This window comes from Erigeron canadensis, chromosome 4 (genome assembly GCF_010389155.1).
Source record: "Erigeron canadensis isolate Cc75 chromosome 4, C_canadensis_v1, whole genome shotgun sequence".
Classification (NCBI taxonomy): Eukaryota; Viridiplantae; Streptophyta; class Magnoliopsida; order Asterales; family Asteraceae; genus Erigeron; species Erigeron canadensis.
In genome coordinates, this window is record NC_057764.1 from 20,110,071 (window position 1) to 20,124,874 (window position 14,804).

The window sequence follows — 14,804 nt, forward strand, 5'->3', positions numbered from 1 at the left end:
CGTACCTTATAAATCATTAACATTGAGTTGATAAGAACTTTTATCTTTACTATAATATATAAGCTATCTATCGATTTATTAATATAATAACTAAAGGAAATTTGGATATTTGTTTATTTAAACTTCTTTTCTTTTTGTATGTGAGCTGATTTTCTTCTTGCTACATTCAATGTAAAAATAAGAATTAATACTTTCTTATCTAGATAAGGATATATAATTTTTATATTCATGATATACATTATGCTGTTTTTACATATATATTTATCATATATTTATCTTGATGAAATGTTCTTACCTTTCCGTTGTTACCGAAAGTTTGAGTTTGTAGTGTATGTTTCCGAATTTTACTAAGCAATTTAAATACATTTATGATTTTCATCTTTTAAATATTTTTTAATTTCTATAATTTTTATATGATTTTAGATTATGCCTTTATATTTATTTATCTAATCTTAGAATTTGATATAAATATAAAAGATCACTGTATTTATTTAAATTATTGTTTATATTATAAATTTTTAGAAAGTTATAGCGATTAAGAACACTAGAAGTGTGCCATGCAATTCACGAGATCTGAATTTTAGCATAAAAACTAAACTTGGCAAGACAAAATAATAAATAAATCTAAGTGTATTTTGACATATTCAATTATCAATCAAATAACTGTACCAAACAAAACAACTTTTATAACAAGAATCAATTGTAAATTATATGCGTTAACATCTATCATTACTTTTAATATATATTTTTAATGTGTTATTCTGCGTAATACACTGGTTAATAATCTAGTTATAGATAAATTTGCATACTTAAAAAGAGTTAAATTTAATTGAAACGTGGGTATTTAATTAGTCTTGCATTGAAGTAGTGCCTGATATAACTCTAACAAAGCTTATTGTAGATTGTCTTTTCAAAGGATGATTCCTACGATGTGATTATGTGACTACTAGCTACTTGAACTAATCTAACCTTGTTAGTAACAATTTATCATTATTGCCACATATATTTATTGATATCAACTTTTTATTCTTTCTTCCCTACGTTTTGAAAGGGGTAATATATTCATAAATATTGAAAGATTTAACATTCATTATTTTAGTGAGACTCGTGTTAAAAAGCCCTCTTAACTAACAACTCCCCAATTTAACCTTTTAATAAACCTTATCAACAAAAATCCGAAAAGACAATTCTATTATTTCTAGAGAATGTACCTTTGATATTTCATGTCTTGCAAAATCACAATAATTTCAATTCTATTGGCACAATATCTATTTTCAATTATTATATTACATATTGTAGGCTTTGCAGCAACTATACAATTTTTTAAGTATTAAACTTTTATTTTTTTATTGCTTTGTATACAAGAAACATTAGACACAAAGATTTGTTAATGACCTAAAGGAAGACATTTAAATTTTCTTTTGAAAAGGACAAATGGAAAACAACGTTCATATTCAAAACAATATAGTAAGTTTTTAATTAAATATAACACGACATTCCTTTTCATTGGTTAGATATGTAAATATTGAGTTTTAAATTACAATATATGAATATGACATTACTTTATTTTGGTTAAATTTGTAAATAATAAATTTTAGATTGAACAATATACGACATCACATTTCTTGTTTCATTTTATAAATAAATAAACTTTGAATTGTACAATATAGGATTTTACTTTTCTTTGGTTAAATTTGTAAACCAACTTCAAAGAGTCATTGCTATGAGATTCAATTTTATAAAATTTCTTTTTTCTTTTTAAGACGACAATCTATCCTTTGTATATATTATCACACAATAGATTATAGGTATTCATTACCAAGCCCAAAGTTCTTAACAATGAACTGACTCAATGGCTTAATATTTTGAAAAAAAAAACCTTAGATAATGATGGATCGATAATATTGAAGATTCACAACGTAGTGTTTATAAGACTACAGATAAGAGGCTATTGAAACAAGTGGGACTTGCGCTACATGGTGTCAACTCATCATGCAAGGGGCACCCGAAAAATCCTTAAAATGAGACAATTCTTGTAAGTGGGGGGACTTTTGACAAGTGATACTATGTAATTGGTTTGGAAAATAAAAAAAAAATCAGACTACGTTGTAGTCTTGTAGATAGCGATATAACGAACAAAAGGGTAAAGGCCGTCCATTTAGACGCCTCATATAGCATGGTCTAAGAGCCATCTTGTTGCACAAATAAAAACTATAAGCTCATTTTACGAGTAAACAAATGAGGCATTTTGTTTACTTGGAAAAAAAAAACACCTTATTACACATACACCTGTTACACATACACAAAAGATAAGTTTATTAATGAGATAAGTGCAGCAAAATGTATGTAACTAAGATAGAAAAGTTATAGTGTGCATAAACTATTCGGAACTTTTATTGTATGCACGAACTTTGTGAAAATTCTCAAATTATGTAACATAGTATACGTGGCACCTCATATGAGTTGTCACGTGTAAATTTTTGATTGGTTAATCATAGTTAGTTACATAACTTAAACATTTTTAAAAAGTTCATGCATTCAATATATATATAGAGGTTTTGAAAAAGTTCGTACACACTGTAACTTTTCAATCTTAGTTATCTAAATTTCCACGCACTTATCCTTTTATTAAATTACATTCCTATGAATCATTTGACCCTTTGTGTTGACCATTCCAAATATTTTTTTTTACTTATATAGATAAATAGAAACATGGTTACAAATTATAAGTGTTCACTTTATATGGTAAAAGAATCACCTTCAAAAAAGGAAGTGTTAAGTTTTTCAATTATCTATAATGATATGATACTAAATACAACCTTTTAAAATTACCATGAAAGGAAATCAAAGTGAGGACATGATCGTCATTTCACAATTCATATCATGAAACATCTTGCTGTTTTTTCTGGGTAAATCATTAGCACAACAAAGATTCATTCATTCAATTTACAGACCAATAACATCTAAACAGTTTGCTGCAACATACCACTTCTTCTCCTTCTTTTGTTTTTAATGACCTGTCCAATCAATACTTTTTCTCTCCCTCTGTGTATCTGTATATACTTCTCTCATATTCTATATACAACCAATATATATAGCTTTTCAAGTTATCTTGTAAACCCTGCATAAGCTTCATTAGGTAACTTGCTTCTTCTGTTTTCCTTAAATATAACAAAATACAGTATATAACTTTTTTGCTATCTTTTAAGTTTTGACATATGTAGTGTAAAGGAAGTGGTTTTTTGATCATCTTAAGTGTTCTTGCACATGGGTACTTAATTTTGTTGTTCGATATGTTTTTTGTTTATCATCTTTTATTGAATTGTTATAATTGAACTAGAGTAGGATTAATGAAAAAGATAATAATTTATCTGATTTTTGATATGTTATGATTATGGTTTAGTTTTCGGATTTTTATGGTTGCTATAGGTTTGATTGTAGTATTTTATATGTTCATTAAAATATAAGCCTTGTGGTAGTTCTGCTTAAATACAAATTAGTATGCCGTAAGTTAAGTAGGTTTTCGAATTTAACTAGTACTCGAGACTTGATTGGTTTGAGAAATACATATATTTTGGGCTAAAACATTGTTGGGTAAAGTTATTTATTGTAGTTACGTACAGCAGAATCTGATGTATGAAATCTTTTCGTTGTATAGAGTTCTCGAAATTATGAAGTACATAGGTAATTATGATTATATTAGAGGTTGAAAAGCCGAAAGATATATATGTCTATGGTTATCATTAGGCTAACCTTAGGCTGCCCACACCATACTGTCCCAGGACTAATGTGTGAGAGGCAAATCGAGCTAAATAAATAGTCAGGGTCATACAAGGATGTCAACCACAAGGATTGAGCAATATATATGTATATGTCTTATTACTGCTAGTGATTCTTGAACCAATATATATATATATGTATATGTTTAACTTTGTACTATATGGTTTTTATTGCAGAATTAGGTGCTAGCACTGAATTATCCGTGCCTAATCTATAGAACCGATCTTCAAACATTTATATTATAATCATGAACGGTAATTCGTCTGCCACTCTAAAAGATCAGAGGGAAAAACAGACTTCACTGCTAGAGGTAAATCCCTTTGCCAACATTGTATTGTCCGTCATTCTTTGAAGAAAAGTTTCCAATGTAAAAGAAATTTATTTTAACTATCTTCTGGCCTACTTCTTTTTAGATTGTCAATACTGAAAAGCTATTATGGGCCACTATTCAACATAAAGGTATATCACATGAAGAGGTTCAACACTTGTACCGCAAGGCCCGCTCTAGTTATGAGAAAGTCATCCTTAATGATTATCAAATGGTTGATCTTCAAGAAATTGAGTACTCTTTGTGGAAACTTCATTACAAACATATTGATGAATACCGAAAGAAAATTAAGAAAGTCTCCACAAATGCAGAAAGCAAAAACAACCTTAATAGTCATGTGGAAGGATTCAAGATGTTCCTCTCTGAAGTTGCAGAGTTCTACAAGGATCTTATTGCAAAATTCAGAAAAACTTGTGGCCTCACTGAGGAAACTTTTTTGTTTAAAAAGAGTGGAGTTGAACCAGATATCCTGAAAAAATGGCATTACGTGTGCCATCGATTTTTGGTTTGCTTAGGTGATGTTTCAAGATATATGGAACTCTGTAAGAAACCCGATCTCCAAAAATGGGACATTGCAGCTACATACTACTTAGAAGCAACATCGGTTTGGCCCCTTAGTGGAAACCCTCAAAATCAGGTATTTTGTGATATTGAGGTCATTTTTAAAATTGTTCAAAGATGTTGTGGTTTGTATAGATATTGTATGCACAATGTAAACTGTAATATTTATGAGCTATTTTGCAGTTAGCACTGCTGGCCACATATATTGGTGACGATTTTCTTGCATTATACCATTGTGTAAGAAGTTTGGCTGTCAAAGAGCCTTTTCCAGATGCGCGAGACAACATTATGTTACTGTTTGAGAAGGTAAAAATTAGTAGTTTTCATATGAGGTGGTAAAATGGGTGGGTGGGATCAGGTTGGGTAATGGGTAAAAATGGGTTGAGCCAGACACATTTTTGTCCAGTATTCAAAAAATGGTTAATTCATGAAATTATAACTAGACTATGTTGTTATTAGGATACTCTTAATCTTTTGAGACGATTTAGGAGGTTGTATGCTTTTAACTTAGACTTGGCGTGACTTTCAACCCGGCTTATTTTAATTGTTCTCATTGTAGCTATTTTTTATTAGTTGAACCATTTTAGATAAGCATACAATGCAAATTTACCCATTTATAAGACATTGGTTCAAGTGTGGCCACTTGTACTGTGCACTTAATCTATGTAATTTACCTTTTTTGCAGAACAAAACATCCCAATTGCAATCACTTTCCACCGAGGCCCATATTGATTTCTCGAAGCCACTTAAAAGGCTGTCCTCGCAGATTAAGTCACACTCAAGCATGGATTCCGCAAATGTCAACAAATTAAGAGCTAGTGAAGTTGTCCCTCCTGCAAAAACCGATCTTTGGCCTCTTTTTGTGAGAATGACTAGTTTCTTTCTGGTTAAACCTAGGTACATAACCTTTTCTTGCATAGCTTTATATATATAAATGTTTACATTTGTTAGTTCTTTTTTGCATATTAGGTTTAAACATAAGAATCACCAATAATTCTTCACTGCAAGCCATCAATATATAATAATAAAACATCCAAGTACAATATTCTTGAACAATGGGACAGTTTGGCTTTCTATCTTTAATGGGTCAAATCTCAAATCGGCAGAATGAATATATCAGGCAACTTAAAAAGCAAATGGGTTAAAGTCCCTAAATTTTATTTTGATCTATAAAGCCTCCTAAGATTTAATGATTTCAAACCATAATCCGGCACGCTTTACAAATTATAGAATATTGGACAAAAAGTGTGTTGGTCTAACGACCCAGTTTACCCTGTCCAAACATCACCTATCTTGACATGATCATGTTTTGTGCCATTACCTGACCCGCCCACTTTTAGGCACCACTACAGATAGCCACAAGGACTCTTGAATAGTTACAAATTTCTTAAATGCTATGCAGCTTTGAAGACTTACCATACACTTTTGCATCAATGATGAAAGAGTTAGAAGCACTATTGGCACTAAATGACGCAGAACTGAATTCTGCATTAGAACCATATGAAGCATTAGATTCATCAAGGAAAGGACCATATCGAGCCATTCAGGCCATCACAATCCTTATCTTTGTAGTTCACAATCTGCTGAAAAGCCCACAACTAAAGGACCCAAAAGTGGAGAAAGATGAACAGGTTTCCGCTAGTATTACATGGGCGTGGACTTGCACATTTTCTTTCTTGGGCCATCTTATTCAAAGGTGTGTCTCCAGCAATAATCATGAAAATTTCTGCTCATTATTGCCTGCTGTGCTCGTGTTTGTGGAGTGGTATGTTAATATGCTTGAATCTGCAGAAACTTATAACAAAGATGAGAAAGTATCTAATGCTCAATCGTATTTCTTTGGTGCTTTGGTTGATCTTTTGAGTGGATTCGATATCAAGGAACATAAGTTGAATAATGCTGTGACCCATACCCACTTGTGGGAAGACCATGAGCTAAGGGGGTTTGAATTAGTGTCTCAGTCTAATGACTCATTAGATTTTCATACTCATACCGAGTATAGAAAAAAATTCGAATGTGGAAACTATGTTCGTATTACTCGTATTCTTCAGGCTTCCATAATAATAGCTGATAGATTGAAGGGCTCTCCACACAGTCCAATAATTTATGATCAATCCAAAATGAAATTTCTAAAGAAAAAGGAGAAAGAGGTTGTGGAAGAACCAGATGTCGCAGAAGAGGAGGAGGTGATTCTCTTCAATCCTCTCACTAGATATAACTCAGAACCAATTCAGACGTCAAACGATGAACTGGGTGACCCAGCAGAAACTTCTGAAGAAAGTCTACGTCGTTCTTCTTCACTATATGCTGCACAAAACGGGTCAAACGGACCACATGGACAGCCTTCCCTTAGTGGCTGGGTCCTTAACAGAGAAAGTTTAAATCTTGAAAAAGAAAGAGAAGTAAGGAATTCTAATAAGCTAAATTTAGCTCCTATTTCAGAATTCCCGACATCATCTTTAGCTAATATGTCCATAGCCGATGCACCATATGTTGCTCCTACTCCTTCAGCTCCAATGTTACCCGAAGATCCTGTTTGGCTCAGAGGAAATTCAGTTAAAGAGGAGGATGGAATACTTGGTGCACCGCCTGTGAGCAGATTGCCAAATCTTTTTACACCACAAGAACCATTAGGTTATACTTCTGGAGCTCCTGGCGTTGTTGATGCATACCGTCCCCCAGTTTTTGGATTAAGTTCTTCTGAATGGCTTTACCGGTATAATAACAACCTCAGTCTTGAGCCTCCCAATTCCAGTAACCATATGCCCAATATGGGAAATAATTTTCCAGGAAACCTTGGACCCTTTCATGGATATGATGGTATTCCAAGGTTTGATCTTGTTGATAAGTGGGGAAACCCGTTGCTTACAAACCGAATGGTGTATTATGAGAACCCAAATCAGAGAGAAAAGCTTTTGTTTGGGTACCAAAGACCGAACATTGGCAGTGGTGCTGAGGTAAGAGCAGAGCAACCCCCACATTTGCAGCACTTGAAAGAGAGGGAATGGCAGTTGCAAAGTGAATCTCCATTTAAAGGTCATCCATATATGGGGAATTGAATTCAGTTTAGAAGTTAAAGAAGTTTATGCATACTATATATCAAGAGTATACATTTTCTATGTGATACTTTGTATATCTATCCACTTTTCAGGCTTGCAACAAAGATTTGTACAGTAAACGTTTGAATCTAATATAGAGTGGTTTTGTTTTAAAAAAAAAGAAGTCCGTAACATTAACCTGAGAACGCTTAAGTCATCGAGCTCACAAGAAGCCAGCCTTTACAGGACAATATGATTGGAGGTCCAGGAGTCCTGGTGGTTTTGTTGAGCTTGGTATGTTGCAATAAAAGTCAAACTATAGTAAATTACAATCAAGTGATGGCAAAAGATTATTCACAGGAACAGGATGAAGCATTTCTTAGAAAATAGGATCAAGTCTAGTTCCAATAGTTTTATTTATGTGTGTAACACAAGTGACACAAATGTATACAAAGCTACTCTTAGTCTTATACGTTTATTTTTCTAAGGTACTATATACATTTTAATAGTAAACACCAATGACAACCCTACCTAATGAAGGATGAGATGTAAACAACTGTACCCCTACTTATGGGTAAATATATATTCAAGTATTCATTGTAATTATTCAATTTAAGGTATCTTATATAGTATTGTCTTGTATTTTAAAATTTACATACTAAGGCTTTTAATTAGTAATTTAGATTATTGTGCTTTCAAATGAAGGACAAAATAAGGGATGAAAACCTTACTTTGACAATCAAACCTAATATTTTTCTATATGTAAGTACTTTTATCCATCACCAAGTAAAGGTAAAAATCCGTTGCTCAAACCAGAATAATCAGTTGTCTTAATCGTGTACCCGTTATGTCCGATCGTGAGGGATTATAAGAAAAAGCCACACCCGATGCACTTTCTATAGATTAACGGGACCTCTGCCTTACGGGTAAAACCTCCTAACGAACCAATAGAACTAGCATCATTGCCATCAACGAAACCTAATTAGTAGATATAAATATCATATTTGCGGTCAAAATCACCAAAAGCATTGACCTTCAAACCAAATCAATTTCTCTCATCACTCCAAACAATACTCTACAATTCTTTCCATATATCTTTTCAAAATCACAACTTCTCTTCATTTCTTTTACATTACATAACAAAAACACAACCCAACTTCCAAATTATACTTGCAACCAAAACCCCAACATCCAAACCCCATAAATGGAGACAAAACAAACACCCAAAAAAGAAGATGTTTCATCAGCAACAGCAGTGTTTCTTGGGGCATTAGCCCCTGGTGTTAATGTCCGTACACTTTCTTGAAAATCTTAAAGTTTTCATTTTATTAACAAATTATTGATCTTTTTGTTGATTTGATATCAGGGTCCAACTTGGAATGCATTAAAAGGGGCATTTGTGATGTTGGGTGTTTGTCTTTGTGTTATGTTGGGCTTGGCTTTCTCATCTAGTGACTCAACTCTGGTTATTCATGTCACTTTTCTTGTTTTGATCACTGGGACTCTGTTTTTCCTTCTTAGCAGGTAATTTCTTGAAGTTTTTATAATGTTTGGTGAATTTATAGAAATTGGTCAATTGATATGGGGTTGATTGATGTATATGAGAATATGCTTGTAGTGATCTATAGATATAGAGTTTTATAAGAAGTTAGTGATTGCATTCTATGATTAGGAAGGAATGAGTGAGCTTCTTGATTTTTTGATTTTCGGGTACTTGAGTTTAAGGTTTGATATGTTTTCAGAAGTTAGAAACTTTTGTTTGGATTTACTATTTAGCTGTACGAGTAATTGGCTACCCGAGGATGTGTATCTTAGGATGCGAATGTGTAGTTACTTGTTATTGATCAATGATATTACATTAGCTTTACTATATGGGATTCTTGTCGTTCTGATATAAGAAAAAGTAAATCAATGCCAATGTATTGGAGTATGTGTATAACTGCACTAGAGTATCTCCGACACATCGTGGTTTTTTGTTAGTCACTTAGTCGTACTTGACAACATTACAAGTGTAGATTAGTACACCATATGCATTTATGTGACTTATCATGAATCTTCGCCTTTATTCTCTCCAAATTAAAAGCATCTTAAGTATATCTACTCACCTGCACAATGTGGAAGGTCATATGTCCCCTTGAGTGTTTGATGAAATATAAGTCGACTCTGTAGAATATGTTTAATTTAGAAATCCAATATTGGTACTAAAGGGCCTTTGGACTGGAGGCTGGTGGTATTAGGGTGATTCATTAAATCTAAGATTTTGGGTCCAAATCTCATTTGAGACAGTTGGTGTACTTATTCAGTGGTTGTAGGTCTGTATTTCTATGTCTTTCCAAAACAAAGTCCAACATTGGTTACGTAAAACTTCATATTTTGTTTTTGATCCGAGGGTGACTTATTTTGCTTCGAATTGGTTGTTTGTCTAGTCACCTGGTTTTCGTTTGAAATAGACAACAAACTGTCTTTACTTTGAACCACTGGTCCATAGGGGCCTTTAGAGGTTAGTTGTACTTGACAAGTAATTATTACAAGTCTACATGCCTACCACATACGCATTTTTCATGACTTAACATGATGTTTTGTGATTTATGTATATTAGCATATAATTTCATTGCCTTAGTTATTTTTGCTTTGAAAGCATATTCAGTATATCTATTTCACCTGAACTAGAACTATATGGAAGGCTTTATGTTCCCTTGACTGTTTGATAATTTGCTGAATATGTTTGAAGTAGTCTAGTAGAATTCTAACATTAGTTATATAAAAATTCATATTTTAATTTATGTGATCCAAAATCCAATGGTGACTTCTGTTGCTTCAAATTTATTGTTGGGCTATCCACATGGACACATGGTTTTCTTTGAGATAGTTGACAAACGGGTATACGGATATCTCTATAGAGATTTAAAACCATTCGCCCAAAGTCCACTTGCCTAGTGTAATGGTCGGAGATTTGACTTTGGGTTCAAATTTGACTTTGGGTTCAAATTTGTAATGGTCGGCGATTTGACTTTGGGTTCAAATTTGTCACAAAAGAACATATTGTATTTCTTTGGGAATATCTAAATAAGAATTTGGTTGCATCTGTTTCTAAATGAATCGGTGATGTCTTTATGTATTATATAATCTGATACCGATGGGCATCATGGGCTGGACCAGGAACCCATCGGCGGGAATGAGGCCGATGGGCTAAGTGGCTAAAGCATGAATTATAAGGCAACAAGATTCCAGCAAACCCTAGTTTAGCTTTCCTTTTTTTTACGTTTTCTTGTTTCTTAAGTTAGGGATTATTTTTGTCTTTTGTTTTCCTATTTATATGGTTATAAACTTTTTTGGTTGGTTGGTTAACAATTATTCAAGCTTCATACTAAAACACGTCTTTTGTGTTCTCTTAATCGGTTGGCCGAGAAGGATTTTTCCGACGACAAGCAACTTGGTTGGCCAAGTGCTCGCCGCTGCTAGGGTTCAGTCCTAGGGTTCCGATTTCCTCCCTACATCCCTATCAAGTGGTATCAGAAAACCAGGGCACTCAAGATGTCGACACGGGGAAGAGATCATCGTCACCAACAACCTCGAAACACCGCCGCAGGGACCAGCGGTCATGCTGCACGTGATCCCCGTGATGTTGAGATTGAACGACTCCGTCAAAGGATTAGGGAGCTCGAAATCAATCCTTTTAATAGTTATGAAAGGCTGTTTGAAAACACTCCAGTCCATTCTAATGTCGAAGAAACGGAAGAAGATGAATTCGAAAATTACTTTCATAATTCACCACCACAAACACCTCCACGATACCACCGCCAGCCACCAGCACCGTGCCACCCCGAGGATCCATTGCGATCTTTAGGTATTCGTACTGAAATTCCAGAGTTCGATGGCAAGCTCCAACCCGACGATTTCCTTGACCGGTTACAAACAGTCGAGCGGATCTTCGACCTTCGCGACATCCCTGACAACGTGAAGGTCAAATTTGTTGCTATCAAGCTAAAAAAATATGCATCCTTATGGTGGGAAAACATACAACAACAACGTTATCGAAAAGGTAAAAACAAAATCGCCTCCTGGGATAAGATGCGACGCCTCCTACGTGCCAAATTCCTTCCAGTTACTTTCAAGCAGGATGCTTATCTTGACTACCAAAACCTCCGACAAGGATCTCTGTCTGTTGAAGATCTTATTACTGAGTTTGAACGGATGCGTTTACGTTGCGGAGCTGAAGAGGATGAGGAACAGCTAATTGCTTGATTTTTGGGGGTTGAAGGGCAGGCCAAATTAAACCCGTGCCATGCTAAATGGGTTGAGATGTTAGAAGACTTTACCTTTGTCATTCGTCACAAAGCTGGTTGTGCGAACATAGTGGCTGATGCCCTTAGCCGGCGTCATGTTTTGACCACCACATCCACTGTTCATGTGGCCGGATTTGATAATATCAAACCGTTATACGCGGATGACCCTGATTTTGGGGAGTTGTGGAACAAATGCAGCCATACACCATTTCGTGATTACGTTCGTCGTGTTGGTTTTCTCTTCAAAAGTCGTCGTTTGTGCGTCCCACTTTCTTCGGACCGGGAAGCCATCATTCTTGAAACACATCAAGGGGGTTTAGCGAGTCATTTTGGACGTGATAAAACAGTTGCTCTGATCTCCGAACGTTTTTTTTTGGTCAAAGTTGGTAAGAGATGTCGTCAAAGTATTGACATGTTGTCGCATTTGTCGTCTTGCAAAGACTCATCATACGAATCAGGGCCTCTACACTCCTCTTCCCACACCGAATGGTCCTTGGGAAGATGTCTCAATTGATTTTGTTTTGGGTTTACCATTGACACAAAGAAAAAAGGATTCAATCATGGTGGTGGTCGACCGTTTTTCTAAAATGGCACATTTTGTCCCGTGCTCTAAAACATATGATGCATCTCAAGTGGCTCGTTTATATTTTGCTGAGATAGTACGCTTGCACGGGGTCCCCAAAACCATTACGTCGGATAGAGATGTTAAGTTTGTTAGTCATTTTTGGCGTACTCTATGGAAGCAGTTGGGAGCAAAGTTATAGTTTAGTTCATCTCAATCACCCGCAGACAGACAGACAAACTGAATTTGCTTCGTTCTCTGGTTGGCGATAATAAAAAACAGTAGGATCTCGTCCTTCCTCCAGCTGAATTTGCTTACAACTGATCCTCCCATAGCTCGACTGGACGCAACCCATTTTTGGTGGTTTATGGCCGTAATCCTTTTACACCTTTGGACCTTGCCCCTTTACCGGCTGTAGATTCTTACAGTGCTGAGGGAGAAGCTCGCGCAGCTCAAATTAAGTCATTACATAAGCAGGTTCGTGACCAGATCACCAAACATAACTTACAGTATCAGCAACGCACTAACAAGCATAGGAAACAGGTCATTTTCAATGAAGGCGACTTGGTTTGGATCTTCTTACGCAAGGAGCGTTTTCCATCAGGTTGTTATGGGAAGTTACAGGATCGCGTGGATGGACCTTTTCGTGTGTTGCAGCGTATTAATGATAATGCTTATAAGATTGATTTGCCCGGGTCTTATGGCGTCTCTGCCACTTTTAATGTTGCAGACTTGGCACCCTACGTGGACAACGGTGATTTTCATGGTGACTCGGGGTCGAGTCGTTTTTTAGAGGGGGAGGATGATACCGATGGGCATCATGGGCTGGATCAGGAACCCATCGGCGGGAATGAGGCCGATGGGCTAAGTGGCTAAAGCATGAATTATAAGGCAACAAGATTCCAGCCAACCCTAGTTTAGCTTTCCTTTTTTTACGTTTTCTTGTTTCTTAAGTTAGGGATTATTTTTGTCTTTTGTTTTCCTATTTATATGGTTGTAAACTCTTTTGGTTGGTTGGTTAATAATTATTCAAGCTTCATACTAAAACACGTCGTTTGTGTTCTCTTACTCGGTTGGCCGAGAAGGATTTTTCTGATGACAAGCAACTTGGTTGGCCAAGTGCTCGCCGCCGCTAGGGTTCAGTCCTAGGGTTCCGATTTCCTCCCTACATCCCTATCATAATCTTTGGGTAATTTTCGGGATGTAAAGTCCAAAAAATTAGTAAATTATCTTGATGCAAATTCAGTTTGTAAACAAGTATCATGCTCTTGTTGTAGTATAGCATTTAGGGGATTAAATTCTTTGACTGAATTTCCATATTTGGTCACAAAGTCACATCTTTGGCAAGTGAAACGAGAGAAGAGTACGTAATTGTTTTTTTTTTTTTTTTTTTTTTTGTTGCTGTTTTTGCAGCTTCCTTGCACAGACTGGCTTGGTTTCAGTGGAGGATCAAATGCAGGAGATAGGCTTATCACCAAACCAAGCCGTGAAAACAAGTGAAAAGAGCGAATGAAGATTACAATCTTTGGCTCATCATCATAACAAATTTTAAAAGTCTTTTGGTCTTTCAGTGTTATCATCTTGAGAAATTCAACGTAAATATTAAACCTTTTATTTTTGTTGTACTTTCTCTATACCAAAGTTATTTGATTCCTGATTATCTGATGTGTAACTTAATTGTATACATGATTTATATAGAAATATTTATGATGGCTTCCAAAAAGATAGAAGCTCTCTAACCTGTTGATGCAGGTGAGTGAAGCCATTTGTTATACGATATTTGCATAGATTCCATCAAATTGCATGTTAACCAACTCGCTTCTTTTTTTTTTTTTTTTTTCATGTTTGCCCGGGCATTATAGTTGCAACATTACTTGTACGCAATTTAAGATATTTGGTTAATGTCAGTGTGAGATTAGACTATTTTGTTAAGGTTTTTGCCTCTTGAGATGTAAGTCAATAAATCAATCTATGAAACTATTTAGAAGTAATGTTGGTGTTGTATCTAAGCTTGCCATAAAGGCATAAAATATAAAAAGTTAGGTATAACAAAATAATAAATTATATTATATGTTGGTTATATAGTTTTTATCTTTTTGAATTTTCTAAATATTGACATTTATGTGATATTGATCATGTAAAGATTTGTTATAAACGTATCTCTAACATTAAACTTTATAGCCTGTATATGAAATTTCGGATATTGAAAATTAAGTGAATAATAAATGTGTCAAATGTTTAACAATATA

The 14,804-nt window shown here is 34.7% G+C and overlaps 2 protein-coding genes across 2 annotated transcripts; both read left to right on the forward strand.

The window, feature by feature from the left end:
* The first annotated feature begins 2,962 nt into the window (after positions 1–2,962).
* On the forward strand, positions 2,963–7,860 carry LOC122598494 (protein SMG7L). Its single transcript, XM_043771088.1, has 6 exons — positions 2,963–3,139; positions 3,957–4,090; positions 4,194–4,745; positions 4,853–4,975; positions 5,355–5,566; positions 6,072–7,860. The coding sequence occupies exons 2-6, from the start codon at positions 4,028–4,030 to the stop codon at positions 7,726–7,728; spliced, it is 2,607 nt and encodes an 868-aa protein (XP_043627023.1). The 5' UTR covers positions 2,963–3,139; positions 3,957–4,027; the 3' UTR covers positions 7,729–7,860.
* Positions 7,861–8,726: 866 nt separating this feature from the next.
* On the forward strand, positions 8,727–14,369 carry LOC122598031. Its single transcript, XM_043770636.1, has 3 exons — positions 8,727–8,995; positions 9,074–9,231; positions 13,969–14,369. The coding sequence occupies exons 1-3, from the start codon at positions 8,912–8,914 to the stop codon at positions 14,066–14,068; spliced, it is 342 nt and encodes a 113-aa protein (XP_043626571.1). The 5' UTR covers positions 8,727–8,911; the 3' UTR covers positions 14,069–14,369.
* The last annotated feature ends 435 nt before the right edge of the window (positions 14,370–14,804 follow it).